At 54.6% G+C, this 19,134-nt stretch overlaps 1 protein-coding gene and 1 pseudogene across 1 annotated transcript; both read left to right on the top strand.

The window, feature by feature from the left end:
- The first annotated feature begins 1,267 nt into the window (after positions 1-1,267).
- Positions 1,268-11,532, top strand: SPSB1 (splA/ryanodine receptor domain and SOCS box containing 1). The gene is made up of 2 exons (XM_008567873.1): positions 1,268-2,143; positions 11,389-11,532. The coding sequence occupies exons 1-2, from the start codon at positions 1,450-1,452 to the stop codon at positions 11,514-11,516; spliced, it is 822 nt and encodes a 273-aa protein (XP_008566095.1). The 5' UTR covers positions 1,268-1,449; the 3' UTR covers positions 11,517-11,532.
- Positions 11,520-13,430, top strand: LOC103586581 (annotated as a pseudogene).
- The last annotated feature ends 5,704 nt before the right edge of the window (positions 13,431-19,134 follow it).

The following is a 19,134-nucleotide window of genomic DNA, read 5'->3' as shown; positions in this document are numbered from 1 at the left end:
CCCCAGATCTCCCTGTGTCTGGGAGCCTGCAGTCTCCCCCATGCCAGGTTCCTTCATGTTCTCTTTGTCCCTCTAGTCGGGCACCTTGGAACAGGCAACCCCGCATGACGCGCTCCCCAGCAGCCTCTCGCCGGGCTCCTCTGCAAGCCTGTCTAGTTGCATTTATTTAGCCGGGAACGTGCCTTCCCGCTTGTCTGCTGGATCCTAGGAGCCTGTCCCCCACACTGGGCAGCCAAGAGTCCCTTCCAGAGGCCAGGGAGGTTTTCAATGGCAGAAAGAATCTTTTCTCCTGAGTGAGGCCCAGGAAGCCAAAACAACACGGTGTTTCCCCTTATCCAAGGCTGGACACCGAGGGTGGTGGATGTCCTGCCAGTCCCACATCTTCAGCCTCCTCCTCCTCCTCCTCCTCCAATCCTGTGTCCCTGCTCTCCTGTAAAGGATCTAGGGGTCAGTGAAGCCAAAGCAGGAGTGAAGTGTCTTGGAGTGAGACTTCCTCCCCAGATGGGCTGTTGAGACCCAAAGGATGAAACATTGGCTTCTAGTTGAAGGGTGTGGACAGGAAGAAGAGGTGGCTGGTCACCTAAGTGTTGGTCCAGAACTACCTGGGGCTTGGGGGTTTAGAGCCCCCATGCCCAGCCAAACTGAGACCTGCCCAGGGGCCTTGCGAAGAGTGTCACTGTGGCCAGGTGGGACACTAGATCTGCTCAGGGACTTGCTGCAGCTCAGAGGCTCTTGGGGCCCTGCCCGCTGAGTGCATGCACAGACCCCCACATTGAGCTTTCTGTCTGCCCCGGGGTTCCCTAGAGTGGCAGTGCTGGAGAAGAGGGATGAACTGAGATGTGGCACTTCCACTGCTGCTACTTGGTCCTCCCCCTTCCCCCTAAACAGCAAGGTGAGGGCCACACGCCTCCTTCTGCTTTGACCACAAAGACACCTCCTGTGTCATGGCCGATTACAGGTCCTGTGCCACCTCGTCCTTCCACCCTGTGAAACCCTCATCAGGCATTTGGTGGGCATCAGCCACGTGTCTCAGATGGTACCCGGCAGAGGATACCAGCCCCTAAGCCCACCCCTCCACGCAGACTGCTGGGCGGATGGCCCCTTTCCTTTGTGACAATGTAGCCACAGGGACCGAGGAGGATTTCATTCGTGCCAGGACTCCAGCCCGCCCCGTATCAGGTGTGGCGGGCGCCAGGCTGCTGGGACGTGTCGCTGTGGTCAGCCCTGCCGTCCTGGCTAACTCTTTCCCCTTCGTCCTGCACCTGCTTACCTGGCCCCCTGTTTTTCTTCCCACCACTAGGCAATACCGGACGCTCCACAACTCGCAGAGGTCTCCTAGCAACCTTCGCTAGGAATTCTTTCTGGGCCCGACTAGAGAACTGGAGTCGAGGCCCCGAGATTGATGAATTTGCCTTGGGAGTCGGTGAGAAGGTGAAACCAAAGGTGAACATGGGTCAGAAGGTCACCGGAGGGATTAAGACCGTGGACATGAGGGACCCCACGTGTCGGCCCCTGAAGCAGGAGCTGCAGGGTCTGGACTACTGCAAGCCCACCCGGCTGGACCTGCTGCTGGACATGCCCCCCGTGTCCTACGACGTGCAGCTGCTGCACTCTTGGAACAACAACGACCGCTCGCTCAACGTCTTCGTGAAGGAGGATGACAAGCTCATCTTTCACCGGCATCCGGTGGCCCAGAGCACAGACGCTATCAGGGGCAAAGTTGGGTACACGCGCGGGCTGCACGTGTGGCAGATCACGTGGGCCATGAGGCAGCGGGGCACGCATGCCGTGGTGGGGGTGGCGACGGCGGACGCCCCGCTGCACTCCGTCGGGTACACTACCCTCGTGGGGAATAACCATGAGTCTTGGGGCTGGGACTTGGGGCGCAACCGGCTCTACCACGATGGCAAGAACCAGCCAAGCAAAACTTACCCAGCCTTTCTGGAGCCAGATGAGACATTCATCGTCCCCGACTCCTTCCTTGTGGCCCTGGACATGGATGATGGGACCCTGAGCTTCATTGTGGATGGACAGTACATGGGAGTGGCTTTTCGGGGACTCAAGGGCAAAAAACTGTATCCTGTAGTGAGCGCCGTCTGGGGCCACTGTGAGATCCGCATGCGCTACTTGAACGGACTCGATCGTAAGTGTCTCCTGCATTCTTTGAGGCAGTGCCCTCTCCTGTCCCCGTGGCCCAAACCAGAAGTTTACACAGTCGTTGGAATTAAAATGTCTTCAAGTAGATATCCCAGTGTATTCAGACCCTCAGAGGCGACCCTCACGACTCAGAGGTGACTCTGGTTGAATGAGGAATTATAGCCAGAGTCTGCTAGATTACCTGGCAGTGCCTCATGGATGGATGGATGATGGATGGATGAATGAATGAATGGATGACGGATGGATGAGTGGATGGATGGATGAATGGATGGATGGATAGATAGATGGATGGACAGATGGGTGGATAGATAGATGGATGGGTGGATGGATGAGTGGATCGATGGATGGATGGATGAGTGGATGGACGAGTGGATGGACGAGTGGATGGATGGATGGATGGATGGATGGATGGATGGATGGATGGATGGGTGGATGGATGGGTGGATGGGTGGGTGGGGTGGGTGGATGGATGATGGATGGATGAATGAATGAATGAATGAATGGATGACGGATGGATGGACAGATGGGTGGGTGGATGGATGGATGGATGGATGAGTGGATGGATAGATGGATGGGTGGACGGGTGGATGGATGGATGGGTGGGTGGATGGATGGATGGATGGATGGATGGATGGATGGGTGGATGGGTGGGTGGATGGATGGATGGATGGACAGATGGGTGGGTGGATGGATGGATGGACCACTGTACAATACAGTAGCCACTTGCCACATGTGATTTTTGAGAGCTTGAAATGTGGCCTGTACAAATTAAGATGTGCTGTAAGGGTAAAATACACACCAAATTTCAAAGACCTGGTACCAAAATGTAATGTAAAACATCTCATTAATAATTTTATATTGATTTGCGTGTGGATATGATCATATTTTTTAATTATTGGGTTAAATAAAATATTAAAGTTATTTCATCTGGTTTTAATGTGGATATTAGGAAATTTTTAATTATGTATATGGCCCACGTTGAATTTCTATTGGATAGACTCTGCAAATTATGCTCTCTCCTGAAACCATGCATAGGGCCTGGTCCATGCCATTTCGATGGATGGATGGATGGATGGGTGGATGGATGGATGGATGGATGGATGGGTGGATGGGTGGTCTTTTTTTTGTCTGTAGTTGACCTGCCTCCGGTCTTGATCTGTAGTTGACCAAATCCTAGCACAGTAGCCAGTGTATTATTGAGCTGGGGTTTGCAGCCTTGGGGATACTAGGGCTTCTCAGATAAATGAAAGCTAGTGACCTTCCTCACTCAGACAGTTTTAGGGTCTTCCTCTCTGGTACTGGAGGCTTCTGAGTGGGCTCCTTTGGGACACAGTCTTGACAGCAGCTTGTTCAGTAATGATGTTGGGAGACTGTTGGGGAGGAGCATGTGGATTAGAAACAGGCTGAGTCAGCAGAGATTTCTGCCTGTCCCTTTGGAAAGGAGAGTGCTCTTTCTCAGACTATGTGTGAAAATAGCCAATGCGTTGTGGCACTGTGCTGGTTTGGGGGGCGGAGGGCTCCATGGCTGCCTGGCTGGGAGCCTGTGGTAGCAGGAGGTCCTGGCATTCCAGAACTGTCTACCTCTGATGCTTGGCCCTCACTCCTGGAGCTCTTGGCCTGCAAATCCTACCTGCAGAAAGCTCCATTCACCCACAAGCTGATTGTCTTTAAGGGGCAGATTTGGCCTGGCACCCCTAGTTCTAACCCCATCCTGCAGGCCAGGCGAGTGGTGCGTGAGGCCCCCGCTGGGATTTAGGAGTGCAGACACCAGCTCTGTCTTGCAGTCTTTAAACCTACAGGTTCTCCCAGTCCCCCTCCTGCTCCAACCCCCTCTTCCTCTCCTTCCTCTTTCTCCCTCTCACCTCCCGACTTCAGTCTTTGGGAGATACTGGAAAAACATGTTCAGGATGATCAGGCATGAGCCAATTCTTACAGGTTTCTTTTTGGAAGCCTCCACCACCCTATCTCTCAGTCCTCCACTCTGGCTCTGACCAGGTAATGACAGTGAACTGACAGCTGGACGGGGTGTCTGTGGTGCAGTCTCCCAGGTTGCTCCACCCTCACCCGTGCAGCTCAGCACCCCCAGGTCATGGGGCTCTTGGCAGGGGTGGCCAGGTGTGCACCCAGCAGGGAGCATCCCTGAGGAAGTAACCTCCGAGGTAGACTAGGGAACCCGCAGAGCAAGTTCTGTGAGTCTGTCTCCCCAGGTGACAGAACTGAGTGGCAGTAAACCCAAGGCCAAATTTGCTCAGAGCAGAGATGGGCAAGTGGGGATGGGCGGGGATGGGCGGGGACAGGTGGAGATTTGAACTGAGTGGCAGTCAGTCCAAAGCCAAATTTGCCCCGAGCGGGGATGGGCGGAGATGGGCGGGGACAGGTGGAGATTGGAAGCCCCAAGCACATCCTGCCCAAGACCTAGGATCTTGGGGAGCCCTGGCCCTCAGCGCTGCCTCCCTCCTTCCAGTAGGGGGTGGTCATGGATCCAGGGAGGGTAATGCCCATTCTGTGCAGACAGGCATATGAGGGGATTACCAGGGCTGCTGTTGTCTGGCCATCGAGACTGTGAGTCTGCAGCAGAGTGGTCCAGCCCTGTCCCCTGCAGGAGCAGGCCTGCTGATACTCTCACAAGCTCTGAGTTTGCATGGCCTCACAGTTTGCGTATCCCAGCTCTGTTACAGAACACAGACCCCTGGAGGGGACTGGGGCCTGTTGGCCCTTGACCAGTCAGGGTGTTAATCGAACAGAAGGTTCTGCCAAAACAGTCCTGGAGCCCAGATGTATGTCTTGTGAGTAGACAATGCCCTGCTTAGCTCTGCATCAGATGGGAAGTTAGATGCTTTCATGATTTTTCTTGTTTGGAAAATTTTAAAAGGGTCGGGTGGGTGGGGGCTGTGAGAATGGGAACGAGTTGCTAGGGACTGTATCTGTAGCTGGTATCTGGATGGAGACTCCAAGTGGCACATCAGGACCCTCTCGGTCATCAGAATTGTAATGCCAGGGCCCCTTGGCTTCTTGTCTTCCCCAGTCCCGGTCAGACATGAGCCCTGCTCCCCATCACCAGTTGACCTTGGAGGATCCAGATGGGAGAATAGACGTGGTCAGTTCCTGGGACGCAAGCAAGGCACAGAGGGTGGAGCACTGTCCTCAGTCACACGGCAGGGGTGGGGCAGGGAGTAGGACGAGGTGCTGTGTGTTAGAACCACCAGCCTTGACCTGCTTAAACTCACACTTGGTGCCCTTATTGAGGGGGTGTCTTGTGTCTTAGAAGGATCGCTCTGTCTGCTGTGTAGAAATGGGAGAAAGGGGTCAGAGTGGCTGCTGGATGGCCAGGGAGGAGCCATGACTGTTGTCCAGGTGAGAGGTGATGGGGGCTTGGGCCAGGCTAGGAACAGTGGACGCGGTGAGCAGGGCCAGACCCTGGGACCCTCTGGAAGGTGCACATCAGCAAAGTAGGTGCAAGATGAGCAGCGTCAAGAAGACCCCAGGTGTTAGGCCTGGGCGGGTGGAAGGGTGGGGCTGTCGCCAGCCGAGATGGGGAGGCCCGAGGGAGGGGCAGGCTGAGGGGCAGGGGCGGATGTGAGAGGCTTGTTCCACGCATCAGGTGGCTCTGCAAGCCTGGGTCCTCGACAGTGGTCGGTGGAGGCATCATCCATGTATGGGTGGCGTTTAAAGCTGTGACCCTGGATGAGACCAGCTCGAGAGTGAGGGGGCTGGAGCAAGGACAGGCAGAGAGTGGCGTCTGGGGGGCCAAGGGAGGAAGGGGCTTCAGGGAGGACAGAGCGATGCCAGGCCAAGGAGGTTGACAGCTGGGAACTGTCTGTCAGCTTTGGCAACAAGGAGGCCACTGATGACCTGGACAGGAGCTGCTGGGTGGGGTGGCTCAAAGCCTGGTGGAGCAGCTGATTTAAGAGGGATGATTTAAAAGCGATGATTTAAGAGTGTCTGATTTAAGAGGCTGATTTAGGGAGGGATGGCATGTCTGTTTCTTGGGGCTGCTGTGGCTAATTACCACAAACTGGGCTGCTTCAAGCAACAGAAACATGTTCTCTCACAGCTCAGGAGGCCAGATGTCCGAAATCAAGATGTCAGCGGGGCTGGCTCTGAGGGCTCAGAGGAAGAATCCGTCCCTTGCCTCTGCGCTAGCTTCTGGTGGCTTCTGGCACTCGGTGGCGTTCCTCAGCGTTTAGACTCAATCTCTGCCTCTGACTTCACGTGGCCTTCTCTCTGTGTGTCTCCTCTTCTTAGAAGGACACCAGCTCTTTGATTTAGGGCCCACCCTAATGCAGTGTGACCTCATCACAACTGATTACATCTGCAAAGACCCTATATCTAAATATAGTCACATTCTGAGGTTCCAGATGGGCGTGAGTTGGGGGAGAGGACACTGCTCAACCCACTACAGATATACAGACCATTCTTGCAGCCTTCCTCTCGGCACGATACCGCCTGGCGGAAAGTGACAGACCAGCCCCGTGCTCTTCCCCTCGTGTCATCCCCACTGATGGTAGGGTACCTGTCGGCTCAGGGCAGAGGCCACCTGAGTCCTCTGTCCCAGTAGAATTTTGCCCTCCAAGGCAACTGAGGAAGGGGGAATGTCACAGTGAGACCTGGTTCTGGGACCTGCCCAGGGAGCGGGGCAGGACAGGTGGAAGCTCCAGGCATGTCTGGCTAGATCTGTCCTCTCGGTGTCAGGCCTGATGTCAGAGCTGTGCTGGTGGAGGTGGCTCTACTCCCTGGGGTGTCTGGAACTTCTTCAGTGCCCAGCCCCACACCAGGTCTGACCTCAGCAGGGAGCAGCCATTCATAGAGCAGCTCAGCCAAGGTCGCCTGGCGTGGGCACCCTTCCTGGGTTCTCCCAGCCCACTCTCCCCCACATGCTAGGCTGACCCTCCCCAGCACGGTCCCTGCTACCATGCCAGGGTCATGGGCCAGAAGCAAAGGCAGGGACTCAGGGTATCCTCGTGTGACCTCCCCGCCGTCCTGCTCTGACCACAGGCCACTTCTCATCCCTCCTTGGGGCTCATGGGCTCTGGTGCTGAGGCTGCTGTGTCTCCCTTGCTCTCTTTCCTGGGGGGAAGGGTGAGGGTGGCCATTGCTGAGTGAGGGGACAGGGCCTGGCTTGACCCCCAGACCTGCCCATCACCCTCCCTGGAGATACAGAAGGAAAAGGCCTATTTGCAAGCAGCAGACTAGCTGTCACTCCAGGGAGGGACCTTGTGGGGCCTCCCCGCCCCCCACCCCCACTGCTTTTCAAGGCCTCTCCCACTAAGGAAGCATTTTCCCTGCAGGTGGCATTTAAAAATTCTCCCTTTGAGAGCTGCCGGAGCAGTTTAGTGCAGTCTGTCGTAGTTGAGGATTCAGGGAAAGCTCAGCTCCTGTCCTTAGGAGCCTTTCAACTCCGCGGCCCTGCCAGGGTGCCTCAGCCCCATGCTGGCTCCATCCCACACCTCCATCCCAGCTGGGCTCTGCAGGGAGCGCCTCGTCCAGGAGGCTGAACTCCCCACCCTGCCAGGGGCTTCCTTCAGGGGGTAACAGGCCATGGTGGGGAGAGGCTGTCCTAGACCCTCTTCCCTCCCCCAGAAAGACTGGTCATAGGAAGACAGCAGGCTCTCAGAGTTGGGGGCACAGAGGGACCAAGGGTGGCTGCATTGCCTAGACAGACCTCAGGAGCCCTTCCCTGGCTGATGAGGACAGGCGCTGACGTTCTGTTTGGCTCTTCTTTGTAAGAACTGCTTAACGTGGAGGGAAGACACACACACGTCCCGCGATGGCCCTTGCCACCTGCAGCAGTCTAGAATCCATTTCACACAGGCTGCCGGCAGGAGTAAGCACCGGGCCAGCCACAGGAGCCATGATGGGTTGACATGAGTGTCGCCAACTCTGGGACATTTCCTGATGTGAGACATTTTCCCTGACCTCGCAGACCTGCAGTTCATTCATTTAGCCCACAAACGAGTTACAGCACTACGCTGCTGAGGCCTGAGATGGCTGAAACCTCTCAGCACTGAGAGAGCCTTGTAAGTTGGGGCCCAGGGGACATGCGTGCTCAGATAGGCCACCAGGTAGCGTTTGTCATAGAAATGCAGAAGTTGGTGCAGGGGCTCCTCCAGTTCCTCAGCCTTCTGCTCCCCAAAATAGCACCCGCTTTACTTCCTGATTTCTTTGCTGCGTATTCAGCATTACCCTCTCTCATTCATAGGAATTCTCTAAGTGAATGAGCACCTTATTTCCTGGGCACGGCAGCCAGAGGCCACAGCCAACAGGACAGGTGCCAAGGTGGGGGAGACCTTCTTGGGCCCTGGTAATGACCAACCCAAATTGGTGGGATGGGCATTTTTCCATGTGGCATGGGCACCACGTCCGCTCCTGTGGCTGGCGCATTCTCAATCTCTGCCCAGCCTTTAAGAAGCAGAGTGACCATGGCCCTGCACACCATTGTTTCCTTCCTACGAGATCACAGAGGCATGACCTATTTGGGTACTCGAGGGCCCAGAGAATAGAGCCACCATGGGATGCCTGAATGGCTCTGGTCATATTTTAAGCTCCTACTGCCCCCCTGCAGCCATTAGCTTACGCTTCTGTAGCCCATCTTGGAAGATCCCACAGTCTATGCCTACCTGGGTCATTCAATGTGATCCAAAGATGCTCAGACAGGAGAAACTCCCCGACACAACATGACTGCTTTCAGCAGCGGGTGGAATGAGGTCACTGGAGAGCATGGTCCCTTTGGAGTCCTTGGCTGGCAGACCTTGGACCCCCAACTCTCACCTCCCCAAGTCCATTTCCCCCTCTGTAGCTTGGGGGCTATAGTCTCCACCAGGCACAAAACAGGTGCTTCACAAACCACAGCTGTTACTGGTGCTGTGACATTAGTCCCTGAAATAAGGGAGTGGAGCTGGGGCTTGTTCAGGCCTCTGCTGTTCAGAAGCATTTCTTCCTGAGAGTGTTTGAGCTGACCTGAAACCCATCAAGCCAAGAGGGTGGTGCTGGGAACTCCCTGTCAGCCCTGGTCCCCACGGCCTGGCAGGGCTCTTAAGCCACATTTGATGGCTCTTAACGATTTCTCAAGGGCCATCCACCTACCAGGGGAAGCCCCTCCACCCCCCAGTGGGAGCTGAGCCACATCCTCCAGCAAGGGGGCTCGGGGCCGCCCAGGCCCTTTGACCCAGACAGGGACAAACGGAAGAGAGCTCCTGAGCAGAGAAGAGGAGGCTCAGCCAAATCCCCCCACTCCATCGTGCAGAAGGGCTGCTTCTCCATAGCCAAGCCCAGGCCGAGAGCTGCGATGAAGCATTTCTGGTCTTTAGGATCTCAGCTGGACGGGACTTGGGGGAGAGTCTTGCCCAGGCAGAGGGCATGATCTGCTCTAGGTCAGGCTGCTGTGCAGGGCGGAAGTGAGGAGCCAGGTCTGGAGGGAGACGTTCTACAAGAGGGAGACAGACCCAGCCTGTGACCCGGCAGGTGTGTGGGACCCAGCCCTGCTCCACCAAAGGACGAAGGTCATTTAGCTCTTCCTCCTGCCCCCGGCGGAGTTCCTCTTAACCTCCTAAACTGTCCAGGAAAGGCCCCAGTTCAAAGCTTTCCATTAAAAACATTTACCGTCTCCATTCCTGGAGATGAGGAGCAGTGGTTTATCTTCTTTCAAAGCCTGGACTTTAGTAAACGCATTATCAAGCCTAAGATTTATTCTTTTTTTAATAACAGCTTTATTGAGCTATAATTCACATACCTTAAAATTCACTCATTTTTTCTTCTGGCGTCCAATTCAGTGGCCTCCAGTAGTCAGAGGTGAGCAGACATCACCACCGTCAATTTTAGAACATTTTTACCACCCCAGAAAGAAGCCTGTACCCATTAGCAGTCTCTCCCTTCCTCCCTCTCCCAGCCATAGGATTGGGTCTTCAATAATCGAGTTTTTAAATGTTATTTTTAATATTTTTGAGACACATTGGTGAATACTAAAGAACTTTAATCCACTTTTTATTGGTGGAATGGGACAGGGATTTTTTTATTATTATTATTATTTTTACCTTTACTTGACTCATAAAAGAGTCTCAAAGTCAAGGGGAAGCCATGGTCGAAGCCACAAATCCATCCATTTCTGCTCTTTCCGTCCCCACAGCACTGTGGGGTGGCACCAGCAGTTCCAGGAGTGCTCACCTACACCTGGTTTTGGGGAGGAGAGTGGAGAGGGGTCCCCTGGGGAGGTAGGGTGAGCAGGGCACGCAGAAGCGTCGGCGGGAAGGATATTGAAACTCCTGGAGTCTGGAGCAGAGCGTTTATCTGAGATGCAGGCCGAACAGAGCCTCCTTTGTCAGAAGGCAGCCCAGGCCCTCTGGGGACACAGGACCGAGGTGCCCTCAAAGGCTGCAGCTAGAAGCCAGTCTTTAGTCCACTTTGCCATTAGCTCCCCTGGCGGTGAGACACCCCGGTGGTGGCTGGGGCAGTTGGGGGAGGTGGCCCAGGTGGACGGGAGCACAGGGACCTGGGGTTTCTCCATCGCTGACTTGCTGTTGGCTCCTCAGCTCTGCTGCCGTAACATGTGACTCGGGCCAGCATTTCTTAGGTCCTAATTGGCAGTGTGATTTGGTGGCTGAGAATGTGGATGCAGGGCACAGATGTCAGCCTGTGTACAACCCCGGCATGTGAGGTGCCTGTGCCTCACAGAGATGAGACAGCACCCGAGAGCAGCGGGCAACAGAACGATTCCCCTCCTAACGCCAGCATAGGATCGCTGCTAGGGGCACCTGCTGGGGAGCGCCAGCTGTCCCTTGCCCCAGACCCACACACGTTGAGCTGCTGCTTGTCTGACAGGGTAGAGTGGCCTGCCAGGAAGAGCAGGGCTGGCTGGCTCCAAATCCCAGCTCCATCTCCTGCCAGCCGCACAGGTCTGGGCAAGTTATTTAGACTCTATCTAAATAGAGTTAGTTTCTTCATCTGTAAAATGGGCATGATGGTAATGGTCTCTGTGTGCTTATTCAATCGTTCGTAACTAACCACGGTGGGGACTGAGTTCGTGTTTGCAGAGGGCTTACGCAGGTGCCCGGCCCGGAGTGGGTTCCCTGTGTCGGCTACTGATATTAAAGTTTAAAATCGCATTACTGAATTATTGTTTCTTTATTACAATAAATAGTAACCATGGATAGTGTTGCTCTGGTTGTTAGTATCGTTTGCTCTGGAACCATCCGAGCTGTGCTGACCTGCACTTGTCTGTCCCCTTGGTCTCCCCAGCCGAGCCCCTGCCGCTCATGGATCTCTGTCGCCGCTCGGTGCGCCTGGCCCTGGGGAAGCAGCGCCTGGGTGAGATCCACACGCTGCCTCTGCCCGCCTCCCTCAAGGCCTACCTCCTCTACCAGTGACGCTCTGCCTGGGGACCACCAGCACAACAGCCCCCTGGTGCCAACTCACTGAGCCGCGGGCCGCTGGGGCCATCACCCTGCACCCCTGCACCTTGGACCGGCGGCCGCAGCCCCGGGCAGGAGAGCCTGCTTGTCCTCCTCTGCCTCCCCAGCTGGACACGGACAGATTCCAACCCGGGCTCCTCTCTTCCCCTTCCTGACATTGGCAGAAGGCAGTATCCCTGCATGCTGTATTCCAGCCCCTCCTTGAAAAAAGACAAAGAATAAACTCCTACTAAAGCCCTACACTGAGCTCCGATCTGCTCTCGGGGTGGGATAAGGTGCTCCCCACACCTTTGGGAGGAGGCTGCAGCCACCTGGGGCCCAGGGTGTTGGGGCCGGTGGGAAGTGCTGGGCTCTGGGAGCAGATACCAGGAGTGCTAAGAGGTGCTTCGATGAGGGCTGGGGCCACGCCACCGGTGCCCAGCCCAGCGGGGCCTGCTGCGGCAGGTGAAGCTCAGGATGTCAAAAACTCACCACGGACCCAAGACAGAAACCAAACTCGGACCTTCTGCAGGCAAACAAGCACCCGGCAGCATCGACCCCGGCTGACGGTGCCCCCGTACCCTGTATTTATTCTTTCAACAATAACAAAAGCCATTTATTTATTCCACTTAGAAAGGAAACCTTGTTTCAGTCACCTCTCTGGCGTGTTCTGTTGGTTCTTCCACCTGCTGCCTCCCTGGGATGTGTGTGCCTCACCTGTCCTCCTTGGGTCATGCCTGTGGCACGTGTGCACAGGTGCGCAGGAACAGGGTGTCTTTGGGTCCCTTGACTTACAGTTTCCAGAGGGTTCTGCTCCAAGTTCCCGAGCGGGCCCCTCAGGGAGAATTAGCCTCACGTTGCTTAGGGAGCCTGTCCAAAAGGGTAGTGGCAGTTTCCCCGTGTCTTCAGGTAGCCACTTACCTCTTGGGCGCGTCCATCTTCGCCCAGGGTCGTAGTTCTGCAGTCTTCTCTGGGCTCGGTGGTGTGGGTTTGCTTTTGCTTTTCTAGCTGACACTTCCCGGGTGTATCCTCAGAAGCTCTGGGTATGCCTGGGGACCACTAGAACTAAGAAGGGAGGGTGGGTGGGTCTCCATCCACTGAGAAGCTAGGGACAGGGCAGGAGGGTAAGATCGGGGACAGAGTCGGGCCTCTGCTCAGTGCCCTGCCCAGGCTCCAGGACCGAGTGGAGCAACCTCCAGGCATCACGACCCCCCCTCAGAGCCTCACGAGGGGCGGTGCAGGGCAGCCAGCAAGAGAGGGATGCCCCGTCCAACACCTCCCCACGTAGCATCCCCCAGCACCTGCCACCACCCCGCCATTGCTTTTCTCTTGAAGTCACCTCAGAGTCGACTTCGGTTCATTTCTGCACAGGTACAATAGATGACTTTATTTGTTTAAAATGTTTAATATATATTCATATATATATGTTTGTTTGTAAGAATTGTGTTTTAAACAGCTGCTGTAGGGTACCTTTTAAAAAAAAATCTTCCAATGGAGTATATTTTTTAAAGCACAAAATTGGTGCCAAGACTGGGCGAGGAATGTAAATTATCCCCTTACTACTTTGAAGGTTTTTCTTTTCGGGACAAGGGACCTTACCTGTAAGGCTTTTCAAGATTCAACTCGCTCCTGTGTCAGGGTGGGTCACGTTCTGATGAATGTCGCGCGCGAGAGTTTCCCTTGTACAGATCCCAGCTTATCGCCTTGACCCAGCCGTCCCGCGGGGCGCTGGGTGAGTCTCCGGGCTCTGCCTTCCCCACCCCCCGACTCCCCACTTTTTCCTATCAACCCAGAGCCGTGTGGCTTGTACAGTTTTGAAACTCCAGTTCTATTTTATGATGGTTGATAATAGTTACCTAATAAAGGAAAGTTTGTTAAAATATAAAACCACTTCTGAGTACCTCCTTTGTGCCTTGGGGGAGGGCAAAGAGGCGAGGCTGACCCCTCCTGGGTCCAGCAGCTCCCCTGCCCACAGTCGTCAACAGATGAGGCGGGATTCGGTGCCACCTCTTGGCAGAGGGTGAGATGCCACCCAGAGCCCCAGTCCTGGAGGGCTGATCTCAGAACGTCCCCATCCCCTTTTCAGAAGTTCATAAGCCTGACAGCCCAAATGAAGGAAACATGCTGCGCCTAATAGAAAGAGACTGCGCACATGAGTGAGTGCCCCTGGTTCATCCGTACGGTTATAAAGCTGGAGTTGGCCATGGGCTTTCGTGAGCCATTGTGGGCATCCTCAGAGTTCAGGCTCTGGGCGCTCAGCGGAAGGAGCAGATTCCTCGTTCGTCTTTTTTTTTTTTTTTCCTTTTTGTCATTTTTACTGACCGGTAACGGGATTGCAACCCTCAGTGTCGCGCCCGTACCAGGGACCGGCAACGGGATCGCAACCCTCGGTGTTGCGCCTGCACCGCGCTCAGCCAGTGAGCGGGAACCGGTCTCCACATGGGATCCAAACCCTCGGCAGGAGCGCCGCCATGCTCCCAAGCGGCGCACTCTCCAGTGCGCCACCGGGCCGGCCCTCCTCGTTCGTCTTTGTGTCCCTGGTGCCAAGTGCACAGTGACACTCAAGGGGCCTTTGCCAAGTGAGCCCGTCCTGCCAGTGCTGTGAGCAGAAAGGACAGGAAATTCTGGCTTACTTAGAGAATCGATGAGTGATAAAGAGAACAGTCAAGAAATTTGCTAGATGCGATCATATGTCATTACTAGAGTCCAAAGAATTTGCAAGAGTACATTCAACTTGCTGTGGGGATTGCAAATTCTAAAGGCATGTCAGGATCTGGTGGTGCCATGAAAAGTGCCTGGCCTGAGGGTCCCAAGACCCCTGGGACCAGTGTCCCATGTCCCTCTCTCCAAGAGCCTCCTGACGAGTTTTCCTTAGACCACCTGGGAGGTTTTCTAAAATGCAGGTTCCAGGGCCCTGCCTTAGATGGACCAAATCAACATTTTGGGGGCCAGGCCCAGGAACCTGCATTTTCCCCAAACTCCCCAGCTGACCTCGCCTGAGAGAATTTGAATACCACTGTTTGTGACAGCGTCAGCTCTTTCTCTAGCAAAGTTGCTGGGTAAAGGGAAATTATTTCAGTGTGTTGGTGGCTTGGCCCAGAGACAAGCACATGGACTCCTGACTCAGACCTGGGTTCAAATATGAGCTCTGTGGCCTTGGATAAGCCTCTGTAAAACGGCAGGCATCGTAGCGCCTGTCTCATGGGAGGGCATCGAGGGCAAGATGCGGCTCTCAAAACAGGACCCAGCATCTTAGCAGGTGTGCAAACAAATACTTTAAACGCTTGTGCACTTCTGGAAAAAGGCAGTTCCTGCATTGGAACTTTGTCTTTGAGGATGGACCAAACATTCCTAAACCAACTTCCTAATAAATGTTCTTTCTTCCCAGGTATAGTCTCCAAAAATCAAGGTGGGTCTTGGGAAAAGGGACTCCTAGATGCCTTCCTTCTCCAGACACGATCAGAGGAAAGAGGTGGTCTAAAATTATTTTTAGGTTGGAGTTCATGTCTGGGTTGCAGTGGGAACTCTGGCTTCCTTTGAAGAGGGTGGCAGGGGAGGATCGGGGTCAGGCGTTGGGGGCCGGGGGAGGCACAGGGAAAATAAGAGCCTTTGTGCTGCCGGGAGACTTCTGGGGGAGCAGGGTTTTGTGCTGAAGGGAGCAATATTAATAAAACCATCTGTGCAGACTTGGCCCATGTGGTTGTAATTAATCCCCTGCCTTCGAGCAGGTAGCGGACTCTCAGGGCTTGGCCGTAGATGGGAAGAGTCCTCCCGTCCGCATCCTTATACACACAGCTTCCCTCCCTCCCGGCCGCCCTCCCGCTCCTCGGCGAGGTGAGGAATGTGGACTTTACTGAACCATAAACTATGCTGGGGGAGCTGGGGAGGGGGCCGAAGACAGAGCAATTAGTTCATGCTCCAGTCCAGACACCCAAACATGGTTGGATTCCAGCTGCAAGGAATATTTGAAATAAATGAGCTGCCCAGGGCCAGGAGTTTGCTGTGTTTTCTGTACGGGGCCATGGCAACCAGGGAGGAAATCATGAGCTAGGGATTGGGCTCTAGAGTCAACAAATTGACGTCCTGGCCGAGCAAACTCAGAGGAAGCTGCTCACGGCTCTCCGAGGGTTTCTCGGGACTCAGCTGGTGGCAGGCAGGACACGGCCAGACCATCCTCCTGGTGCACTCGGACCTTGGTGTCCTCTCCTGGGACCTGATCTTTCTTTTTTTTTTTTGTATGAAAAGAGAAAACGAACTCTTCTCTGGAACCTTTCTTCCTAGGCTGGGGAACAGCTTCTGCTGTTGCTGCTGGTCTGATAATGATTTTCCTGGGCAGAGGGAATGTTCTCAGTGGAAAAGCACAGGCTGGGGCAGCTGGCTGGATGGAAGGTGGCACCGATCTTGTCCTGGGTCTGTCTTCCCACCCAGGCCCAGCTGCAGCCTCTTCTGGTTCCACTCTATAGGTAGAAAAGACAAAGGTCTCCTCCAGCTCCCTTCCCCTGATGGCGTTTGAGGGAGGATCTTGCAGCTGTCCCTAAGGATGTGTCTGATATGAGTAACAGGACCTACCTGGGGAGGTTCACAGATGCCCCCTGCATCTGAATCACTGGGGAATTTGGGGAGAAATAAAATCCCAGAAAGCTTGATCTGCAATAGACGGAGGATCTTGCAGCTGTCCCTAAGGATGTGTCTGATATGAGTAACAGGACCTACCTGGGGATTTTAGCTGGAGGTTCACAGATGCCCCCTGCATCTGAATCACTGGGGAATTTGGGGAGAAATAAAATCCCAGAAAGCTTGATCTGCAATAGACGGAGCCTGGGAATCTGCATCTTTGAACACCCATGGATGATTCTGATTACATTGCCCTGGGGGTTGCTGGGGTCCCCGAATTATATGTAGACTTGTATCCATGCGGACCCTTCTGCCATTACTCTGGGGTCCTTCAGAGTTCCACAGTGGGCTGAGACCCAGGGAAGCTTGGAGACCATTGGTCTGGAAGATTCCTTGAGAATGTTAGCGTGGCTCGCCTGGCTGTCCCTGCTCTGTGTCTCAGAGCACACGCAAAAGCCCCGAGAGCTGGAGGTCAATGCTGTGTCTCACCCAGCATGCAAGTGCTCGCCCTAGCAATGAACAAATTGGGCCTACAGGGAACTACTGGAGTAGAGGCAGGGAAACCTCAGCCTTGGTCTCTTCCCCTGAACCTCAGTTTCCCCAAGGAAATTAGTTCCTAGAAAGCTGAAGCAGGAGCTTGGAGACACCACTCAAGTTTCCAAGCCACTGCCCAGTCAAGACCCTTCCAGTAGGGCCATCCACTCAGGAGCTGCTCATGGTTATTTCCCAACGACCTCAGTGCAGCACGTAGGGACAAGGCCACCCCCAGGATCATGCCTCTCCCCGGTTCATGTCTCCCTGTCTCTTCACAGTGCAAGGAGCAAGCATTCAACCCCCCCTCCCCCCTACACACCTAAGCCCCACCTTTTGAAAGATTTTTCAAAGTTTCCAATGATTTCCATTAAGCAGAGTGGCCGTCAGGGTTTCTGATATCTACAGGTGGCACAAACTCCAGCTGAGAATCAAGGGAGCTTCACCTTCAAGTTTAGGCCACACGTTGCGAGCTGTGTGACTGGAGAGGAGCCTGGAGTTGACACCCAGCTCTCCTCCTTCCTGCTCAGGATGGTAACTTTAAACTCACAAGCCTGGCTGTCCCCACCCATGAAGTGGGACCAACACTTCTCTCCCTGGGGGGGTCACTGAGACTCTATATGCTTAGGGCCAGGCACACCAGGACCTCAGTACAAGGCACTCCCACCCAGTCCCTTTATTTTAATTAAAGTGAAATTCGCATAACATCAAATGCACCATTTTAAAATACACACTTCAGGGGTACTTGGCACATTCACAACGTGGTGCAACTATCCCTACATTCTCTCTAGTTCCCAAACATTTTCAGCACCCCCCATGGGGACGTCATCCCCGTTAAGCACCCCATTTCCCCCTCCCCCCGGCCCCTGGCAACCACTAATCTAGTGTCTGTCCCGATGGATTGGCCTATTCTAGTCATTTCATATCAGGGGAATCACACAACATGTGGCCTTTTGTGTCTGGCTTCCTTCACTTCCAAAGGGCTTTTTAAGGGGATGTTCCTGGACACCCTCCCCTGTTATTCCCTGTGTCTTGGTTTCATCGTTTGTCATGTGGGAGAATATTCCTCTTATCAGGGCTGTTGTGAGGAGCAGGTGAGCCAATGTCTGTAACGTGCTTAGAGCACAGTGTGGCCATAGTCAGTGATCGATCAAAGCAGCTCCTGCGCCTGCTCGCCCCCCCTCTGCGGCGCCCAGAGACCCTCGTTTATGCTCCTAGTATACCGAAGTCGCCTTGTCAGTGAACGACCCTTTCCTAGAGCATCTTGCAGGGAAATTGCCTGGGCTCAGGAACCTTGGTCTCTCTGGAAGGAAACAAGATCCAGTTTTCTAAAAATCGGTCAGTAACCAGGGGTAGCAGAGAAAAGGGCAGTTAAGAGCTGTGTGACCTTACTCGGCCTCTCTGATCCCCAATTTCCACACTGGACTAGTTGCCTACGGCAGCCGTGACAAAGTGCTGCCCACGGGGCAGCTGAAAACAACACGCATTTACTCTCTCACAGCTCTGGAGGCCAGAAGTCCAAAATCAAGGTGTGGCAGGGCTGTGCTCCCTATGGAGGGTCCTTCCTGCCTCTTCCAGTTTCTGGTGGCTCCAGGCGCTCCTTGGCCTGTGGCAGCATCGCCTCAATATCTACCTCTGTCTTCACATGGCCTTCTCCCCTCTGTCTCTGTGTCTGTCTTATAAGGACACTTGTCATTGGGTTTAGGGTCCATCCTGGTAATCGAGGATGATTTCATTTCAAGATCCTTAATGACATCTGCTAAGACGCTTTTTCCAAATACAGTCACATTCACAGGCTCCAGGGTTAGGACATGGACACATCTCTGGCGGGGCCACCATTCAACCCTCTACACACATCTCTGAACAGAGTTCACAATGGTACCCACTGCCAGGACGGCCACAAGGATGTACGAGACGATGTGGGTGGGAAGAGCCCGGTGCCAGGCCTACGGTGGAGGCTGCTGAGGATTCCTGTTGTTAGTCGTTACGCACTGTCCCCCTGCCTGGCCTCATACAGGCAGCCCCACGGGGCAGATCTGCTCTGGAATGGGTTGATGTTCTACGAGCTGCTGCCCAGGCTTTGCTTAGGAGCCTCAGGGCCAGGCCCAGGCCAGCAGCTTGTTAGTGGACAGGGGATTGGACACTCTCTCTGTCTCCCCTCTGACCAGCTACAGTGAGTGGGTCCTGGGGCCTGGGAAGGGTGGGCACTGCTCAGGGGTCATTGGAAGCAGAGGCTCAGCCCATGGCACGGGCTCCACGTGCCAAGCTCCCCAAGGAGTCCTAGTGATGTCTACCTCCATCTGTCTCTGGGACAGAGGGATGTGATTCGTGTCCCCGCAGATTCTCCAGCCAGGCCTGCTCTGAATTGATCGTACAAGGAAATGGAATGTGAACCCCGGGCTATTTAAAGATCCAGGGAGACTGGAGGCACGGCTGGGGCCCAGCCAAA

This window comes from Galeopterus variegatus, unplaced genomic scaffold, assembly GCF_000696425.1.
Source record: "Galeopterus variegatus unplaced genomic scaffold, G_variegatus-3.0.2 Scaffold353, whole genome shotgun sequence".
Classification (NCBI taxonomy): Eukaryota; Metazoa; Chordata; class Mammalia; order Dermoptera; family Cynocephalidae; genus Galeopterus; species Galeopterus variegatus.
The sequence above is the reverse complement of the archived record's forward strand: the minus strand, read 5'-3'. Positions and strand labels throughout refer to the sequence as shown.